The sequence below is a fragment of the Eleutherodactylus coqui genome, chromosome 12, assembly GCF_035609145.1.
Source record: "Eleutherodactylus coqui strain aEleCoq1 chromosome 12, aEleCoq1.hap1, whole genome shotgun sequence".
NCBI lineage: Eukaryota > Metazoa > Chordata > Amphibia > Anura > Eleutherodactylidae > Eleutherodactylus > Eleutherodactylus coqui.
Window position 1 is genome coordinate 6267597 of NC_089848.1, and position 21567 is coordinate 6289163.

General features: G+C 45.0%; 1 protein-coding gene across 1 annotated transcript in view; it reads right to left on the reverse strand.

The window, feature by feature from the left end:
* Nucleotides 1–1404: 1404 nt before the first annotated feature.
* Nucleotides 1405–21567, reverse strand: part of LOC136587031 (mediator of RNA polymerase II transcription subunit 1-like) — a 136364-nt gene continuing 116201 nt past the window's right edge. The window contains exons 13-17 of the mRNA XM_066585442.1: nucleotides 16640–16746; nucleotides 7017–7215; nucleotides 4842–4937; nucleotides 3423–3531; nucleotides 1405–1990 (exon numbers count right to left, since the gene is read on the reverse strand). Of these exons, the coding sequence (XP_066441539.1) occupies nucleotides 1405–1990; nucleotides 3423–3531; nucleotides 4842–4937; nucleotides 7017–7215; nucleotides 16640–16746 (1097 nt within the window). The remainder of the gene's footprint in view (nucleotides 1991–3422; nucleotides 3532–4841; nucleotides 4938–7016; nucleotides 7216–16639; nucleotides 16747–21567) is intronic.

The following is a 21567-nucleotide window of genomic DNA, read 5'->3' on the forward strand; positions in this document are numbered from 1 at the left end:
GCAGCGGGTATAAAATGTGACGACTTCTCCCATAACACCACGAACGGTCAGTATTAGAACTGTCCTTCAGAGAGGTTCTCCACCTCAAGTAGTTTCCATAGATGTATAGAAACTATCATCTATTAGGATTTCCTGTAGGAAGGGCTAGGTTCCTCTTCCATCAGTTTGCATTGTATGCTGCACATTGGGGATGCAAGCCAGTGTATTAATCTACACACAAGGGTTATACGGGAAAAAAAAATGCAACCTCCTATTCCTGTATCCTAATTTGATATACTTTTGACCAAAACCAAAAACTTTTATTTGGATATTTTTTCAGAAAAGGTCACCCCAAACTCATATTATTGGATATATGGTTGTATAGAGATTCTATATACATCCATATACCCCAATGATATGATTTCAGGGTGACCTTTTCTGAAAAAAATATCAAAATAAATTCTTTGTTTTTAGGCAAAAGTAAATCAAATTAGGATACAAGAATAGGAGGTTGTAAAAAAGTTATAACCCTACTACACATACAGATCAGTCAAAACCATAAAACAATCTGCTAAATACTTGGAGTATATGCTTTGATGGGTCTGAACTTTTTTTTTTCTTTGAGACAAGACTCCAGAACATCCACATTCTGTAAGATGTGTAGTAGGGTTATAACTTTTTTCAGCACATCACACATTATTGATAATCTATCTTTAGGATCGGCAATAAATAGATTGGCCCAGCAAGGAGCTTTCAAGCAGCAAAACTGCACCAGTGTATTTATGCCCCGAAATGGTTTCTGCAGAAGCAGAGAGCTCTGTTTTACTGCAGTGTCCTGACTTGGTATTACAGCTAACATTCCTGTTCACTTCACAGGGAACTTTGCCTGCAATACCTAGCCTGGCCACTGCAGTGAGAACAGAGCTGTCTGTTTCCTGCAAACATCATCTCAGTGTACAAGTAAAATAGTCTGGGAAACAGCTGAATGGCAAGGGTCCCAGACTGCAGACCCCTGATTATCTACTGTTGATAACCATCCTTCATTTGTAAACTATTGATGCCAATTTGGACAAGCCCTTAAGGCCTTATGTCCACTTGCACCCACCCCCCTTCCTCCCCACTCCCCCCACCGGGGGAAAAAGAAAAATCACATCCGTATGCATTAAGTTGCCCTACGGAAGCTAATGCATCCCTATGGGCAGCTAGAGCTGTGGATCTCCCGTGCGTAGACATGTTAAACTTATTGAGCAACTTGTGCTATAGTAGATCCAATTCCACAAAACAAGAAAGGAACATCTGCTAAAATTACTAACTTCACACATGTAAGTCACCAATTGTTTCCACTTTGAGAGGAAAAAAAGTTAGACTAGGCATATTCTGCTGAATGAGAATACTTTGGTTTATTTGGTATTACCAAGCATTTATTCATTCCTTTCCTAGAGGTGTGTCCTCTATCATACTCAAGTTGAGCTCTTCTATAACACTTGAACTCAGCTCTTCTGTATTGCTTGAACTTTGTTCCTCGGCTGTAATGGAACTTGAGACTTCAGCGATAATGGGACTGAGTTCCTCCTGTACAATGATGGAGCTTGACGCCTCCACAAGACCAGACGATTCCTCAGGAACACTAGAATTATGCTCCTCTACCACACTAGAATTGATTTCTTCAGCACAAAAAGAGGGGTCTTCTGTGTAGCTGGAGCTCGGGTCTTGAGATTGACAGGGACTAGACTCCTGCACATCAGCTGAATGTACGTCACCATGCCCTAGATCAGACAATATAGCCCCAGTATCGTTATACACATCATTTTGGGAGATATTCTCTTCACAGATTGACTGTGCGTCTTGTGCTATACTAGGTTGTTCAATCACAGCTTCTTTTGGGTCTTCTGAACAGACTGGGGTCAAAACACTGTTCCCTTCTGCAGGATGCATCTCCACATCCTCGGAAAGGTTTGCTTCCTGAGTCTTCTTGAAGATCGTTCTCATTGTTAAGGGAATGGACATGCAACTGAGAAAAGGAAGAACAACGTTGGCTGGCTTAGAATTTATTTTCTATCCTCTATGTAGACTTTTATATTGACATTCCATTATAGTAAATCATAGCCCCATCCACAATATGATAATACTAGAATAACCCTTTAAGGAATGTAAAGCCAGAAACCAGATAGAATGCCTCATTGCAAAAATACAGAATTTGTCATGGGCTCCAATTCAGAGAGAAGAGAGATTCTTATAACACTTCAAGTGCAAAAAATATAATTTTAGACACTCCGCACATTACATAGAAAATTGACGGCAGAAAAATCCCACGTGGTCCATCTAGTCCTCCCTTATATTTATTTCTTAGGATAGATCTATACTTCTCCCAGGCAGCCTGAATACATTTATTGTTGACTTTACAAACTACGTCTGCTGGAAGTTTGTTCCAAGCATCTACTACTCTCTCAGTAACATAATATTTTCTGACATTACTTCTGTCCACCCCAACTAATCTTACATTGTGCCCCTTGTTCTAGTCTTCAGCTTCCTAATGAAAACTCTTCCCTCCTGAACCTCATTTATAACTAACATTATACACACACAGACAGATTTCCATCATATCTCCCTTCTTTCAGTCAGGCTATATAAATGTAGTACAAGTCTTTCTTGATTAGTTTTGTTCTTGAGACCTTCCACCATTTTTGTTGGACTTGTTCTGCTCTATCAATCAAAATACTAAAAAAACAAACACCTGTCTGTCCGTGAGTTACATGCTCCGCCCCTGATCACATAACTGATGTCATCACAGGTACTTCATCCTGAGTTACATGCTCCATCCCTGATCACATGACTGACATCATCGATCCTGTAAGGACACGACTGCTGTCCGGCTAGGTGTTCGTTAGTATTCCATAGCAACTGAGGCCGCGGGGGTTGGTAGGGGGATGTAGTCCACCAGTAATGTGCACAGGGATGAAGGACCTGCGATGTCACAGGTGATCAGGGGTGGAGTATGTAACTCACTTGGGATGTAGAACTTGTGATGACGTCAGTCATGTGATCAGGCATGGAGCATTATGGTGACGTCATCACAGGTCCTTCATCTCGAGTGCTGTGCTGCTTGTGATTCCTCTTGTATGGGATACAGAATGCATGTAGCAGAGCTGTGTGCCGCATTGTGCCACCAGAAACACTGGTGATATAATTCCTATTACTAGTGTCTTCCTATAGTTGAGGTCTCCAGAACTGAACAGTCTCGGCAGAGCTCTATACAGAAGAATCACAATCTCTCCCTTTCTACTGGTTACACTTCTAGATATGCAGCTGATTATCCCATTTACTTTATTTGCTGCCAGTAGAATGCTCATCTGCGTAGATAGAGGTACAACAGATGTTTATATGTTCCCATCACAATGCTCTTCATAATAAAATGGATAGGTCATAAAATGGCCTGCAGTTACCTCTGCAGATCTTTCACGATTAATTCATTGCTGTAAGGCGATGGCAGGTCTGATGGACTCGTGTAGTTACTGCACGTTAATGTCCTGCAGCTTAACACATCTACAATAACTGTACAGAGACATATAGGGGATTTTTTTTCACAAGTCAAGATGGATAGAAGTCATTTTCAATGAAGACAAAAGTTATATCAAGTACAATATGCTTAGTGTAGAACATTTGCATTGCCTCCGTTAGTTAATATACATGATCGTAGGTTGTAGTATGTAACACAAGAGGCATTCTAATAGCTTGTCTCAGTATATCTGACAGACCAGAAAGACTGTATGAGCCTTCCAATGGTTGTTGGTATCTGCATCCCAATTGTGCTCCTTTAGAAAGTGAATCCACTCTGTTTAAATAGTAGATCCAGTCTAACTTAATTTTTCTTCGTTATGTGGTAAGACATGGCAATGTAGTCAATAGGACCTATGGGGGATCATACACAGATAGGTTTGCTTGATAAGTATCCCATTATATTTTTGGAATCCAGCTGAATTCACACTGCATTGGTGTAGGTGCTGGGAAATCTCTAATTCATTCACATTTGGCCCTTATTCACCTGATAGAGGCCAAAAGTGTGCCCCATTAGCCTCCTTCAGACTGATGCAAGTCATTCTACGTTTTTCATGTGTACGGGCTATTCTATACAGAGACATCCTGCCAAAAAATAAATATATATAATTATATAGTGTGAGTAGACATTTCCGGGTGGGGCCCCTAGAGGGCTCTGTGGTAGTTGGGTCGGCAGAAAAAAGGTGCTTCTACAAATTAAGTTACACCTGAGAGATTTGGTATAAGAGGTGTCCCTCAGTATTCAGCTTGAGGTTCCAGGGTGGGACAAGTGTGAGAGAAGCACTCTGGACTTTAACCCAGGAACCATTTTATGATGTGTAATGAGTTATGGCATTAGGCAGAATAGAGAGGCTCAAAGTTGATGTATAGAGAGTGACCAGACGGTCAGGGTTTATTTTCTGACTGGTTAATGTATAGTGCGAAATACTGTGAACCGTTGCAGAGATTAAAAAATACTGGCAGATGCCAGTTCCCAGTGTACAAGAGTCTTCCAGAGAGTGGTGTCAACCATCTTGAGTGGAGAAGATGGCAAGTAGTGACTTATCCCCTGTTGTCACTACATATTGTGTATATTGTGCACTGCATAATATACACAATTTTAGTATGGGAGCCTATGCACGACACATGCCATTATATGGCTATACAGTGGCATCTGCCAGTGGTATAAGCCACCATATCCTCCTGATTTATACCTTTAATGTACACTGCAAATCCAGTGAGCAGTGACACCACCACTTTTTTTTTTTTAAAGTAAGCCAATATTTGAATTAAGTAATCATTAAAAATATTAAAAACACAATAGATACCACAGGACAGACTGTCACCATTGGGGTGTTGGAATGCAATGCAGATCTTGTACTCGCTCTGCAAGGAGACTTCAAAGTGTAGCATACTTGTAGAATCTGGGGGGACAAAACAGAACAGTTTCCAATCACTGTGCACTCCTGTAATTTATCCTGTTGCAAACCCAAGACTGTGCCTGGACCAAAGCTCCGTGTCGACGATGGATAGTGGAAGACCACAAATGAATAATCCAGCACTATTCCCAAAACACCAGCAATAAAATGTATTGCTTTAATTAAAAATCTAAGACAATCACATCCTAGGAAAACTGCTTAAAGGGGTATTCCACACTAATGACATATTCCCTATCCTGGGGGAACAACTGCTTAGACTTCAAGTGATCCAAGCATCTGCACACTCCGTGTTCCCTAGTGGAACAGGGTGGTGGTGGGCATGCATGACTAATGCTCCATTGACCTCTGTGTGACTGAGGGAAATAGCCAAGCACATCGCTCAGACAGTCATTTGTACTCCGGACCAGGGGTATAGCTATAAGGGTTGCAGTTGTTACCGGGCCCTGGAATCTTAAAGGGCTCAAAGGCTCCTCAATCACATGAGAAGACATCTAATATGGACAGCGTATGCTGGTAGGGGCCCTGTGACAGATTTCGCATCAGGACTCAAGAACTTCTAGTTAAGCCTCTGCTCAGGACCCCAGCGCCAGAAGACCCAACCCCCTATCACTTTTTTTTTTTTACAAAATACTAAAAAGTAGCAAGACATAAAAGTTTTTATCAATGTAATCCTACTGTCCAATGAGCTTTATAAATAGAGTACTGTGAAATGAAAGGCTGATAACATGAGGACTGACAAACCCAACAACTACCTGTCTGACAATACACTGGAGATAGTCTGCTCACCCAGCCGAGTGCATGGAAGCGGAGAGCCACGGCTGATAAACAGAAGAAAGTATGGAAGTTTTACAGCAATCTGGATTTCTTTATTTCAGCACTTCAGTAAACATTATTCAAACACCTTCATGTTTCAAGCAGGAGCTCTTATGTAATGACTCCTTAAAATCTCATTTGGTACTTGATCTCTTACATGTTTCATATTATTATTATTTATATATAAATATATATATATAAATATATAAAAAAAAATATATATATATATATATCTGTTTTTACTGAAATGCTGAACTAAAGAAATCCTCTATACAGAAAGAGTTGCTGGACAACTTCTATTTTATTTGTGCCCGTCTACAGGGTTTGAAACTTTAAAATGGACACTGACTTAAAAAAAAATTGCATATATGATTACCAGTGTGATAACTACCAAAACCGCAATTTACTTTATTTGCTTCAAAAAAAAAAAAAAGTGCCGTCTCCCTTCTTCCAAGTCTGCTCTCAATTGATTGACAGGAAACCGTGAGGAAAGTCAGAAGTTGCAGACAGAGTTTAGCTGGCTGTGCTACACTTTCCACAACTTTTATTCACTTCTATAGGAGTTCCAGAAATAGAACAAAACTGCCCACTTGGCCATTTCCATGATTCCTGATTACCACATACAGATAATTTGGGGTTGGTAGGTACTTGATCTTAAATGAGATGTAGGTACCACCTCTGGGACTTATCAGACGTATGGCATATCCTGCTAATATGCAAGAAATGTCCTTCAATACCCTTTCAATGAGTTACAGGTCAGTCTTCTCTTTTCATAAATGCAGCCATTTATTCGGAATTCCTTTTGTATTTGTCACCTTGATTCCTTTTCTTTTGATTCAACCATCAGTTCCTGGTCAGACATGGCAGCTGTCCTAGGTCCTCTCTCTGCAGATACTTAGGGACTTTAGAAGCTATCACCCCAGATGTCATTTTATTTTACTCATATTTTGGGCTATTTTGAAACAATATTCAAGAATATTTTGGGAATATCTGACAAACATTGTCTTTGCGTCACCCAGTCTTATTGAAAAGCATTTTTTTTCGATTTTGACACAGGTGTTTTTTTGGCGCTGAACACACCATGCCCAGTTTTCAGCTATAGATCAATTAGGAAATGAAACACTACAATGTCTTTTTGGTGGCATTTTTCCAGCTTGTGCATTTTTGGGGCCAATACTTTTTCCAGCATGCTCCAGGCATATTGCAGCCTACTGTATAGGGGAGGAAAAAAAATAAAAGCAATATACTTACCTCTAGGGTTAATTGTGTTGGATATACAGCTGTTAAGCAGAGTATTGTAGGCTGCTTGGTGCCGTAAAACTTCCAGAATGGATGGGACATGACTTGGGTGAATAAAGGGGATTTTGTTCACCAATGCACCAATCATCGCATTTTCGTTTTCCAGTTGGCTGTTCATCACATAACAGTGTTTAGGACTATCTGAAAGAGACTAATGAAGTAATGTTTTATCCACAGCGAGTAACTACAATTACTGAGAACAAAATACTGACTGCAGGTAAATGTGGAAACACATAGGGTGTAGGAGATTAGAGAATCACCCTTGTCCATTAATTGTCTGGTATGTCCGCTCAGTATGTATATATAATCTATGTCCATCAGTGTAACAATGTCTATTCACTTGAATACTCCTCACTATCTCAACTTACAATATTTGGCCAATAAGTCTCCTGCCCAGACCCTGGCGTATCATTAGAACTCGACTAATCTTTATAGGCATAAAGAGACTTAAAGGGGTTGTCCCGCGGCAGCAAGTGGGGTTATACACTTCTGTATGGCCATATTAATGCACTTTGTAATGTACATCGTGCATTAAATACGAGCCATACAGAAGTTATACACTTACCTGCTCCGTTGCTAGCGTCCCCGTCGCCATGGATCCGTCTAAATTCGCTGTCTTCTGGCGTTTTTAGATGCGCTTGCGCAGTCCGGTCTTCTGGCTGGTGAATAGGGCCGCTCGTGCCAGAGAGCTGGTCCCGCGTCGTCATCGTAGCTCCGCCCCGTCACGTGTGCCGATTCCAGCCAATCAGGAGGCTGGAATCGGCAATGGACACAGAGCCCACGGTGCACCATGGGAGAAGACCCGCGGTGCATCGTGGGTGAAGATCCCGGCGGCCATCTTGGAGAAGGAAGAAAGAAGTCGTCACAGAGCGGGGATTCGGGTAAGTAAAATATATATATATAAATTTTTTTTTCTTTTTCATTTTTTTTTTAACCCATCCCTTGGGTTTGTCTCACGCCGGATGGGGGGGCCTATTGAAAAAAAACAAAACCATTTTGGCGTGAGACAACCCCTTTAAAGTGTGAATATTTTTCCCAGCAAGGATCAATTTAAATTTGAGAATAGTACAGAGCAACTAGCAACCATTATTATATCATATTAGCCCATGAGTCAGCCAATCCTAATTCTACGCAACTTTAAAGGGAGTCTGTCAGCTCAAACGTGCTGTCCAAACTGCATGTATGTTATAGAGCTGGAGAAGCTGAGCAGACTTTTATGGGGAAAGATTTAGTCTAACATATTTTATTAATTTATATTTCTGCTCAGTCTGAGCTGAACAGTCCAGTGGGTGGAGCCATTAGTGAATAAATGTACATAGAGGGGTAACTGTCAACCACTGGACTGTACATACACCAGCAGCTGTCGATCACTGATAGCTCCGCCCACTGGACTGTACATACACCAGCAGCTGTCGATCACTGATAGCTCCACCCACTGGACTGTTCAGCTCAGCATGTGTAGAGGTTTAATTGAATAAAAACACAAGTTATACTTAATCTTTCCTCATAAAGTGATCTATTAATCTGCCTGCACTATGCAGTTTTTTGTCTTGAACATGCTCCCCAATCCTGTCATATATTATGAGAACTAATGTATTTCATGAAGTCCCCCTGGCCTTACGTGAGGTATGCCTGCGTGCTACTACTTTTGTGTTGTAGTTTCAAGATGGATACTTGACAATAAACTGTGCAAATTACATAAAATATAACGCCTAAGCCCATTAACAAATGTGTATAATTTGTCCTGCTAGGATTATGTTTAATAAGTTCATTAGATCTTTTGTATAAATTTTACACACAAATAAAAAGAAAACCCCACAAGTAGCTCGTCTCACAGGACCGCGACAACCATCACATTTAAAACATACCAGAGAGAGAAAGAAAAAGAAAAAAAAAGGGGGACATTTCCAGGTTTTTCTATACATCTGTTTAGTACTACCCTGGTAAACTGTACTTGCACATCACTCATTGAGAAACTGGGACCACCGACACGGCAGGCCCCTTTACTAATATCTGGTCTGCTTTAACAACTCCTAGATTACTAGTTTAAAAAAATAGAAACAAACAGAAAAGAACTAATAGATCCTTAAACCAGGAAAAAGGGGAAGACCGGCAAGGATAACAACCATTAGTAAGTGAAAAAAAAAGGGAATACCTTCTAGCGGCTATAAAGGCAGGTCCACTTGGAATCAGACTGTGGGTTGCCCATTTGGCGATATCACTCCCCTGCCTCCCAGAGAAAACAAAGAGACCTTCTCTCACCATCCCGTTATCTTCTGGAACTCAGCGGAGTCACAAAATATATTCCATATTGACCAGGCGCATCCACTTGAGCATGTCTCCTCCAAGCCTTCTTCCACCAGCTCCTCCATATACATTAATTGGTTTAACTCCTGAATAAACTCCAGGATCGAGGGAGGGGTAGTACTCCACCAATGGCATGGGACAACCGCCCTGTCCGCAGTGAGGAAATGACGTAGGAGACCTTTTTTGACCGTGGCAAAAGGGCCAGGGATAACAGTAGTGCTAGCTGAGGGAACGCCTCCACCGTCCTATGGGACACACCCTTATACAGCTCAAAGCCCTTCCTCCAGAAAGGCTGGATAAGTGGGCACTCCCAAATATGCAGCGTGGTATGAAGCCCGGGCCCACTCCTCCAGCAGGAACTTGGTACTGAGGGGAATATATGGTGAATCACGTCTGGACATCTCTACCACCTGAAGAGGATCTTTAAGTTTTTCTCGTGCCACACAGGCCAAGGGTAATTTGTGTTCAAACGTGAACCCTCTCTCCCAAATCAGAGTCCTGCAGCTCCAGAGACAAGTCTCTCTCCCCACCCTTTGGTGTATTGCGGTAGGCCCTGTGTAAGCTCTCCAGTAGGATACCATAAATCCTGGAGAGAACGCGGGGGGGGGGGGGGGGGGTTAGCTCGTAAGAATAGTTTCTCAATTGGTTCAGGCGGGTCTCCGAGACGACACGTCCCCAGCCTCGCCCTCCAGAAGGAAGCCAACTGTAGGTACCCCAGCCATCTCGGTTTCAGATCTGGTCGGGATGCCTGTAAAGCATTAAATGGGAGGCCCTTAGAGCTTGCCATCTGGCAGCACCGTTTATCCTCCACCTCCCTCCAACAGAGGAAGCTCTGCTTCTCCTGTCCTGCGGGAAATGCAGGGTTGTGGAACATGGGGAATAGGGCCCCCTCGCAGAACCCTATGTCCCCTCTAGCAGTCAGCCTATCCTAGACCTCCAAACAATTCCACATTATTGGAGTGTGAGGAAGAGCAGTCCTTCACAGAAAGCCGTGGCAGCAGGTGCATATAAGGGCACACCAGTGCTGTCTCCAGGCCCACCTATTGTTTCAAGTCTGTGTGGGGATGCCAGTCTAGGAGCCTGAAAAGGACTGCGGCCAAGTAGTAAATTTTAAGGTCTGGTAGACCCCCCCCCCCCCCCCCCCCCCCCCCCCCCCCCCTTCCCTTTCCGCCCCACACAAATTTGCAAAACACCAGCTGGATCAGTTTTAAGAACAGAGCTGGGAGTTTAATTGGCAGGGTCTGAAAAAGATAGAGAAATTTGTGAGTCACATCCATTTTCAAGACGTTTACTCAAGACTGCTCAGTTGTTTAGCAGCGTAGCCGTTCAAGTCACGTCACTCTTTCTAGCAAGGGAGCATAGTTAAGATGGTATAGCGAAGGGATATCTGCCGAAATATGTACCCCTAAGTATTAAATGGAGGTGGTTCTCCATTAAAATTCAAATTGGTCAGCTAAATGGGCCCCCTCACCAGCTGGAAGGGAGACATTCAGCACCTCAGACTTATGGAGGTTTACTTTAAAAGCTACTCAGGTGTCCGAATTTAGAGAATTCCCAAAGGATCGCCAGGAATGAGATGCGGGGCTGAGAAACAAATAGCAGCAGGTCATTTGCATATAGGGCAGCCCTACAGGACTGGGTCCCAATTCGCAGGCCACAGACATCGGGCTTATTCCACAGTGCCGCAGCCAAATGCTCCATAGCAATGGCATAGAGAAGGGGGGACAGCAGGCAACCCTTTCTAGTTCCATTACTAATAGGTACTGGGTCTGACAGGAGACAGTTTACACGGATCTGTGTCGACGGGTTACCATATAATGCCAGGATACAACTTAGAAACTTAGGCCTGAGGCCTAATTGCGTCAACGAGGAACGCAGGAAGTCCCAGCTAATGTGATTAAAGGCCTTCTCCGTGTCCACCGAGAGGAGACAAAATGCCTGTGACAACTGCTTGGCTTTGCTAATCAACAGAAGTCTTGTTGGTATTAACTATAGCTTTGCGGCTTTTTACGAATCTCACTTGGTCATTATGTATATGGACTGGCAAAATGGGAATCAGCCTGCCCGCCAGGACCTTGGAGAACAGCTTAATGTCAAGGTTAATAAGTGAAATGGGGCGGTAAACAATCTTGTTTTTCCGACTGTCTGGCGTCATGTCTGCCAGTTGACCTCTTAAATTGTAGAGTCCATGGTAATATGCACGAAATGCTTCTGTGATCTCTCTTGGGTCATGTCTCTTATGACCTGCACTATCCAGTATGTTTGGAACATATGTGAGGTTTGTCCTATAGCGAAGATACCACGCCAGTGAGCGTCCGCATTTGTTGGCATATTCATAGGAGTAACACTTCAAATTGTCCCAGAAACGCATGTACCTCTGGTCCAAAATGTGTCAACTCCTCCCTAGTGTTCAGCAGCTCACTGTGTGGACACTGAGTGTGACTGGCGAAACATGGTCTCCAGGGTCGTTATCCTAGCCATCAGGGAGACAATCTTGGCCGCCTTCTAGCGCTTAAGGCGCGTCCCATGCTTAATGAGGACTCCCCTTAAGACACATTTAAACGCTTCCCATTGGACCGGTCTAGAGGTGGAGTCCGCACAGCATACTGTATCCTTCAGGAGATTGTCATTCAGCCTCCATGACCAGGGATGCTCTGGGGCCCCTGTGACTGAGTGAGGAGGACTGGGGCATGGTCAGACCACAATGCCGACCCAACAGAGGCCACCCGGACACCATGTCAACGCGTAATGACTTGCAAGAATAAGGTCAATGCGGCTAGGAGTTTGATGTGCTGGAGAAAAGTAAGAATAATCCTGATCTGAAGGATGAGTTACCCTCCAGACATCTAATTGCAACTGCCTAAGGGCCTTGTGAAAGAATCAGAGCTGTGAGGCTGAAACAGTCGCCCACCTAGAAGTACAGTCTTTTTCTGGGTCTAGGGGGAAAAAAAAAAAAAAAAAAAAAAAAAAAAATAAATAAATCGCTCCCAAACACTATAACCCCCTCCGTGAAGTTCACCAGTTTACCCAGTATTGTTCTACCCATTTGTACAGGACTCTGATTGGGAAGATACCACGCTGCAAGAGTAAAAGGTTTACCCCACATTCTGACCTTTATGAAAATGAAGCGCCCCTCTGGATCAGTCATCGTGTCCAGCACCTTATGAGATACCGTTCTGTGGATAGCTATTGAAACGCCCCTTGACTTGGTAGTCGGGTACGTGCTGTGAAACCACGCTGTAAAGTGCCTGTCACTCAGCGCTGGAACATGTCCTGCACAGAAAGGAGTCCCCTAGAGAAATACGACATGGTATTTTAGCTTATGTAAAATGATATAAAACCGGATTTCTCTTTTGCGCCACATTTTAACCCTGCACGTTGAGGGTGCAAAAATCCAGTTTAGACATGCCCGGTAGTGGCAGCTATAGCATGGTGGAGGCTCCAGAAGATGGCAGAGGCGTGAGGAGAAAGAAAAAAAAAAGGAGGGTGGGGGCGGGGGGAGAAAAGGAAGGAGAGAAAAAAAAACAAAAAAACACAAGGATAAAAGAAACAGATAATACAAAAAAACCCCAAAAAACTACAAAACAGTAATTTGGGATAATCCCAAAACTAAGGAGGTGATAACCAACCCAATAAGGGTGACGGCCACCTCCCTAACTGAGATGCACCCACCCCCGCTCAAAGGAGGGGAGGAAGCCTGCACCTGCAAAAAGAACAAAGTGGGAAGTGAAATTAAAAAAAATTAAATAAAAAAAAAGCCCATGGAATGGCCAAAACGGACCAGACCCGAGCCCCCTGATCTAAAGTGTGCTTTCCGAGGACGGACCCTGGAACTACAGCAGCATTAATCTGCACCCACCACCAACCAATCACTATTAGACATGGAAAACTTGAATCCAGCAGCATAAAAACTTGGCAGAGAAATATAAAAGCAGAGTTCCTTTAACCTGTGTCGATCAACCACATGGGGAGCCCTGCAGGGACCGCGCTTTGCCTCAACCCTCTTGACGTCGCCGTCTTCTTCTGGGACCCGTATGGCTGCTGAAGAAACTTGTTAGTGGGTAGAGTGGGAAAGGTGGGCAAGTCCACAATGTCCATCTCAGGTAAACCAAGCGCCTCTCAAAAGGCTGGAGCCTTGTCTGGGTGTCTCATCTCCCTCATGACCCCTCTGTGGCGGACCTGCAGATGAAAGGGGAATCCCCAACTATAGGCCACGTCGTGACGGCGGAGTTCCTCCAGTAACGGGCGTAGAGCTCTTCTTTTGGCCAGGGTGAATCTGGAGAGATCAGGCAAGATCTGAAGGTGTGACCCTTCGTGCAGTATTGCCCGCTGTTCCTGTGCTTCTTTCATAATGGCTTCCTTCAGTTGCTATTGGTGGACCCTGCAAATAATGTTACGCAGGCAATCTAGATCCCTAGAGCGAGGACCGAAAGCTCTGTGGCATCTGTCAAATTCCAACTGGGCAGCAGGGGGAGCCCCTCGTAGATCGTTGAGGATTTGTCGCGCTGTTGCTTCCATCCGGGAAGGTTCTATAGCTTCAGTGAGTCCTCTGATATGGAGCTTATTCCTGCGCCCTTGTTCTCTAAGTTGTCCAGAGAGCCCATCAGAAAATGCAGCTGGTGGGATACATTGGCTAGAGCGGACTCGTGATACTCCACTTTATCTGCAAGAGACGCAACAGCGCCCTCCGTCGATGAGACCCTCTCGCCCAAGTGATGAACATCCTGCCGGACAGAGCAAAGTTCAGTTTTGTATGTAGATTCTAGATGTAGTATATATGCTTCCATATCCTCTTTGGTAGGAATAGACTGCAAATGGGCTCGCAGTTCCCAGAATTCCAACAACGTACGATCTTGGTGTGTGTGCTGAGGTAATGGAGAGGAGACCCACAGGCCCCTTGATAATTGTACTTCTCCCTGCTGTATCACTGTGTCCCCACTGTCCTGCATGGTGACGTCAGTGTGGGAGGTAGCTGCAACTGACGGGTCAGCCTCCTGCAGGGTTTTACGTCTATCCACTGCGAGCTCTGCCAGAGGGGCGGTATGTCCCGGGCTCTGACGTGCTGGCTGTGCAGGTGATGCCCATGTGTGGGCTTCCCCAGGGCTCTTGCAGCTGACTTGTGGAGTGGTGGAGGCTGGGGGTGATAATCCCTCTGGGTGATGTATGGAAGGCACTGCTGGGGATAGCTGGTGATCATTCCTGGGAATGTCAAGGTGGAAGCCCCCTCTTGTTGAATATGGAGGGGTTCCCTCATCAGCCCCCACAGTCACATCGCTGGCCTGTGAGGTAGTGAAATTTGGGGGTGATAGCCCCTGTGAGGTGCTTATGGGGGACATTGCTCGTGAGGGCTGGTAACCATTCCCCCTGATGCCAGGATGGGGGCCCCCTTCTTGTTGGAGGGATTCCCTCAACAGCCCCCAGTGTCGCACCTGGTCTCGTCTGCTGTCTGCCATCTGGACACTGCTCTGCCCTCCCCCACATAATGGCTGCCTCCTGCCACGTGGGACTGAGTTCCGGAGAGCTGAGGGGGAACTGCCGGTGGGGTCTGCTTGCCTGCTGAGCTCCTCTGATCTTCTGCCGCCATCCAAGGCCGTGGCAGTGAGTGTCTGGGGGGCTGGGGGGGGGGGGGGTGTTCTGGTCCACTGTGCGCTGCTCCACTGTGCGCTGCTCCACTGCTGTGGAATTTGCCGGTGGGGCTTCTTCCCCTCTTCCTCTGCCATGGCCTTGATGCTGCCCACTGAGGAGAAGGTCTACTATCCTGCGGCAGGTGGGAGCCCCGGACTGCACTCCCAGGTGCCGCTAAGAGTCTTTCTGCTGCTGCTCATTTTGTATTAATTGGTGGTGGTAGGAGTGCTATGGTGGGCTGAGAATGCCTCCAGGAGCAGGAGCTCTTGAGAGCAGCGGGACTACTCCGCCATGACCAGGCCAGGTCTTGCTAGGATTATAATAAGTCAAGATAGCCCAACAGCTTCACAGATAGGAACAGCCAAAGTCCCTTTGATAGGATTCCCCCACCACCTGCTGTTTTATCAGACTTCAAAGTCTTCCAACTGGTCAGCCACGGACGCAGCAATTACTGTTAAAGGGGTTGTCCCGCGGCAGCAAGTGGGCCTATACACTTCTGTATGGCCATATTAATGCACTTTGTAATGTACATTGTGCATTAATTATGAGCCATACAGAAGTTATAAAAAGTTTTTCACTTACCTGTTCCGTTGCTGGCGTCCTCGTCTCCATGGTTGCTGTCTAATTTTCGCCGTCTAATGGCCAAATTAGTCGCGCTTGCGCAGTCCGGGTCTTATCTTCTCAATGGGGCTCCGTGTAGCTCCGCTCCATCACGTGCCGATTCCAGCCAATCAGGAGGCTGGAATCGGCAATGGACTGCACAGAAGCCCTGCGGTCCACGGAGGGAGAAGATGCCGGCGGCCATCTTCACCGGGTAAGTAAGAAGTCACCGGAGCGCGGGGATTCAGGTAAGCGCTGTCCGGTGATCTTTTTTAACCCCTGCATCGGGGTTGTCTCGTGACGAACGGGGGGGGGGGGGGGGGGGGGTTTGAAAAAAAAAAAAAAACCGTTTCGGCGCGGGACAACCCCTTTAAATTAAATGAAGGTTACTATGAAAATCTGAGGATGTATTTTGTAGCCAACATTAAGGTCTCATTCACACAAGCGTGAAAATTACGCCAAACTTACCTGCAAAAGGTGAAAAAGTAAAAATAAAATTTGCAGTTATCTCCGTGAAAAATAGCTTGAGCGGGCGATTTCCAGCTATTAAGTCTCTAGCTTAATTAGTGGTGAAATTGCCCATTCGCACGATCAGAAGCTGGGTGTTGCGCATTCACCAGCTCCCATAGGAGTCTATGGAAACTCCTGCGCAGCTCGCAAAGATAGGTCAGGTCCTGTTTCATGCAGCAGGGAATTTTAGTTGCTGGATTTCAATCGTGTATGTCCTATTTTATGTGCGATTTTCTTTTAAGAGATTAAAAATTTTTCGTCTGAACATTTCCATAGGAATCCATTGGTTCTATTAGCCGTGATTTTCTTTGCATAGGTAATATGGCGTGCGCTTCACACTCGTGTAAAAGAGGCCTAAGGCACCATTACACAATGCCGCTGGTGACCCGGAGCTCATTGCAGGGTAGTAGCTACAATAGCAAGTTCAGCTCAGCAATTCTCTGCAAAATGCGCTCATACCAGCGACAACCACTAATAGCACTCTTAGGTTCAACAGGGACAAAACCATACTGCAAGTAGTGCATGAAACATACCACAACAAACTGGATCTCTTGTTGGATTACAGCCGTAAGACATTTATGCCTCCTTAGTATGAGCAGCTCATGCAGTGGCCCCTCTCTGGTGGAAATAACAGCAAGACCTTTAAAATAAAAGTACATGTTGTAAGTCCACATACACGTCGCTCACTAATTGTACATTGTGAAATATTGAAAAATTCCTGCTGTCAGTGAAATCTTATACGAGTTGGTTATTCCTTTAAGAAAACACAATTGTAATGTCTGTACAGCTGGCATGTGATAAAATAGCACATGTAAGATTTCAGCTCTGAAGCAAAAACAGTATGGTTAATACAGCTTTGGGCCATAATACTGCCTGTAATTTAGAATCAGTCGATGACGACCAATAGTTAATTTACAAAGATGGCGCCTGTTCACATCTCGCCATTTACTCCATAAGGCTTTACATCTAAACTCCCCAAGAGTATCTCCCTAAACAGAACCAGTGACCACCATCTGTTTTTGACGTCACACGGTGCACATTCTGTTCCCCTTTAACATTTTTTTTGGATTCCAATGCCTCCCTTTTGCCAGCAAATATTGATTTTACTGATTTTATTGATCTCACTTTATCACATCACTTAATTGCATCTTTTATTACCTTATTTGTATTTACTATTTTATTATGATCTTACAGTTTTAGATTTCTGTTCATAAGCCTTTTAAATAATGCAAATTCATTAGATCAACATGTGATCGCATTTCCAGTCGTTTAAGCGCATGTTTAATTGCCAATTGGAATGCTGAAGAGTACACCCCCATATTTCCAGACAAACGTGTGCTCCAGTTACGCAATTCATGCCATCACTTCTGCCGTCCGGCCAAGGCGAGCGACAGATCAAATAATTGGTGTGTAAACTAAACCACACCTCAATTGCCACCAATGCAGATGGGAGCAAAAGGAGGTAGTTAATGAGCGGTGTATAAATCTAGCTCCTGTATTTGATTAACCTAGGCTTGACAAAGGAGGTTTTATTCTCTGAAACGCGTTGTATTTCTGTTTCCTGTACCCTGCTTCCAAATAAAATGGTGTTAGCCTATTATTGTAGATCTGGAGATTAAAATACAATATTGACAGTGTGTTCAAGGCACACTTGGCTTTTAGGGGAGGTCTCAATTTTGGGACCCTCAACGGAGTTTAACATTAACATTTTGTCCTATTTTAATACATATTGCTTAGAGATGAGCGAGCACCAAAATGCTCGGGTGCTCGTTGCTCGAGTCGAACTTTCTGCGATGCTCGAGAGTTCGTTTCGAGTAACGAACCCCATTGAAGTCAATGGGCGACTCGAGCATTTTTGTATATCACCCATGCTCCGCTAAGGTTTTCCACTTGTGAAAATCTGGAAAACCCAAGAAAGTGATGAAAACGACACAGAAGCGGATAGGGCAGGCGAGGGGCAACATGCTGGGCTGCATCTCAGGTTCGCAGGTCCCATTTAAAAAGTGAAGGAGATCCGCAGCAGACAAGGAGATGATGTAAAAAGATGTTCTTTTATTCCAAATCCATAAAAGCAAATAGTACAGGCAGCGACGTTTCGACCATTGCTGGTCTTTATCAAGCATCCCAGGTCCCACTATTAGGCTACAATAGCGGCAAGAGTGCTCCCCCCCCCCCCCCACCACCAATTTTTACTTTGGACAAACCCTCATTAGCAAGGCACACCTTAGCTAAGCACCACACTACCTCCAACTAAGCACAAGCACTGCCTGCGGGACGACACACCCCTGCCTCTTCTCCTGGGTTACATGCTGCCCAACACACACACACAGACACACACGACCCTGCGTCCGCAGCGCACACAAAAAAAGTGTCCCTGTGCAGCCTTCAGCTGCCCTCATGCCAAACGCTGGCTGCATAGCCACACCACCCTCATGTCTATTTATAAGTGCGTCTGCCATGAGGAGGAACCAGAGGCACACACTGCAGAGGGTTAGCAGGGCCAGGCAGCGACCCTCTTTAAAAGGGGCGGGGCGATAGCCCACAATGCTGTACAGAAGCAATGAGAAATCCAATCCTGTGCCACCTCCGTCAGGAGCGGCAAACGTGGGCATAGCAATGGGGAATCCATGTGCCCACACAGTATTCATTCTGTCAAGGTGTCGCATAGCTCAAATCAACACTGCAAGGGGAAAGCCGTCAGCGCTCTGCCCTCTACCCAAGTCAGTGTCTTTGTGCCAGACAGGTCAAACACCATGATGGGAACTAAGTTTGCACCAACAGCATAGGTGGGTCCTAGGCAACCCAAGACAAACAATTAATAAATTAAGCGGCCAAACATGGCAGACTTGCACCGCGCCCACGACATAGGCCTCGGCCCACAGCTTCAGCAATCGTAGGCAGGAAGCGGACTTTCACTATACCCAGGACATAGGCCTCTGCACAAACCCTCAGCAATCGCGGGCCTAGAGCAGACTCCAATGCTAGCGTAGCTGTGCACGTCTCATTAGCGCTGTATTGCTCCTGTAGTTTGTCCCAATGCAGTGCCCCGGATAGTAGAGCTAACATCAGATTAAATACAGGTGGGCTTCGGCCCACACTGCATGCCCTAGTCAGTCCGGGGTATTTTTTTTTGGGCCATGTACGTTGAACACCGCGATGGGAACACTTAGTGCACCGATAGTATGCACAGACTCCTGTAATACTCCTGTAGCAAAGGTATAAGCTGACCCCACTAACAGTTATGTTGCAGAAGTCTAGGGAGACCCTATTAACACTTCTGTAGTAATAGTCTTGCCGGACCCCAGTAACATTTCAGTAGCAGCAGTATAGGCAGAGCCCAGTATCCGTTTCATTTCAGTAGTAACAATATCGACAGACCCCAGTAACATTTCCGTTACAGCAGTAGAGGCAGAGCCCAGTATTAAGTGGGATTTCAGTAGTAAGAGTATAGACAGATAGACAACACCTATGTGGAAAAGCTAGTATTTTCTGAGACAAGAGAGGGGCATTTGATAGCAATGAAAAGGATATTCAAGGTACTGAAAGTCTGCACTCCTCCTCATCTCAAGCTGAAATATGGAATGGCTTCATTCATATGTTTTCTGTTGTCCATTTCAAAGTGTTAGCAAATAGCAATCCAAGTTTCTGGCTACTACCACGCATCTTTCTTAGGAATTACCAAAGATGATCACAAGTAAAGGCCTCATCATCGGTCAGTCCAAAATCATTCAGGGAGTATGTGGTTCTCAGCTGGCCTGCTTCCATTAAGTATCGGTACCTGCTGCTACTCTGTCCCTTGCCCTGCAGGGATGCTGTGTTCTATAGTCACCTGTATTCCAACCTCAGCTGTACGCTTATCTTTGGACTTAGCAGTACCAACAAGTTGGAAGCCACCATTGCTCTACCAGTTGGCTGAAAGCTTCAGCTAGGGATAACTGAATACTACCACAGTTTTGTTTAGTTGGTTTTCGGAATGTGGCCAGTATGAAGTTGTGGAGTGTAGACATAGTAGCGCGGTTTTATTTAGTTGGTTTTCAGAATGTGGCCAGGATTAAGTGGGCCGTGGTGGGGGGCTTTCTTATTGTGTCGTTTAAGGTGACATTCTTGGACTGCCGCCAGACGGACCACAGCGAAAGCATTTGCCAAGAATGTCTTCATTGTTGGAGGAGGAGGAGGGGGATGTTTTTGAGGCAGTACGTATCCTGTCCACGTGTCCGTGGTTATATGCACCTTACCAGTAACCGCGTTGGCGGGAAAGTGGTCGCAACTGTGGACCTATTAGCGCGGTTTTATTTAGTTGGTTTTCGGAATGTGGCCAGCATTAAGTGGGCCGTGGCGGGGGTGGGGGGGCTTTCCTATTGTGTCGTTTAAGGTGAAATTTCTGGACTGCCGCCAGACGGACCACTGCAAAAGCATTTGCCAAGAATGTCTTCATTGTTGGAGTATAGGCAGAGCCCAGAATTAGTAACATTTCAGTGGTAAGAGTATGGACAGACCCCAGTAACATTTCATTGGCAGCAGTAGGACAGACCCCAGTAACAGTTCAGTAGTAACAGTAGGGACAGACCCCAGTAACATTTCGGTAGTATCAGTTGCGACATGCCCCAGTAACATTTCAGTTCCAGCAGTGCAGACAGACCCCAGTAACATTTAATTGGCAGCAGTAGACAGACCACAGTAACATTTCAGTAGTAGAAGTTTAGACAGACCCCAGTAACAGTTCAGTAGTAACAGTAGGGAGAGACCCCAGTAACATTTCAGTAGCAACAGTATAGACAGACTCCTGTAACATTTCCGTTGAAGCAGTATGGGCAAAGCAGATTAACATTTTCCTTGCAGCAGTATAGGGAGAGCCCAGTATTAGTAACATTTCAGTAGTAGCAGTATAGACAGACCCCAGTAACATTTACGTAGAAGCAGTATAGGGAGAGCACAGTATTCGTTACATTTCAGTAGTAGCAGTATAGACAGGCCCCAGTAACATTTCCGTAAAAGCAGTATGGGCAGAGCCCAGTATTAGTAACATTACAGTAGTAACTGTATACACAAAGCAAGGTAACATTTCAGGAGCAGAAGTATCGGCAGACCGAAGTTACATTTCTGTTGCAGAAGTATAGTCAGACCCCTCTAGCATTACTGTGGCAGAAGTATAGGTAGGCAGAACAGAGTTACATTTCTGTAGCAAAAGTGTAGGCCAACCCCAGAGACACATTGGTGTACCATTAGTGCAGGCGTAGCACATAAAAATTACTTGGATTACATTGTAGGCGAGGGCCCAAGAAATTGGTGTACCGACAGTACAAATGTACCCCTGAAAAATTGCCCGTGCCAAGAGGGCAGGTGAAACCCATTAATCGCTTAGCTTACTGTGGCTTAATTTGTAACTAGGCCTGGAGGCAGCCCAGTTAAAATAAAAATTGGTTCAGGTGGAAGTTTCAATGCCTCATTGAGAATTGAAACG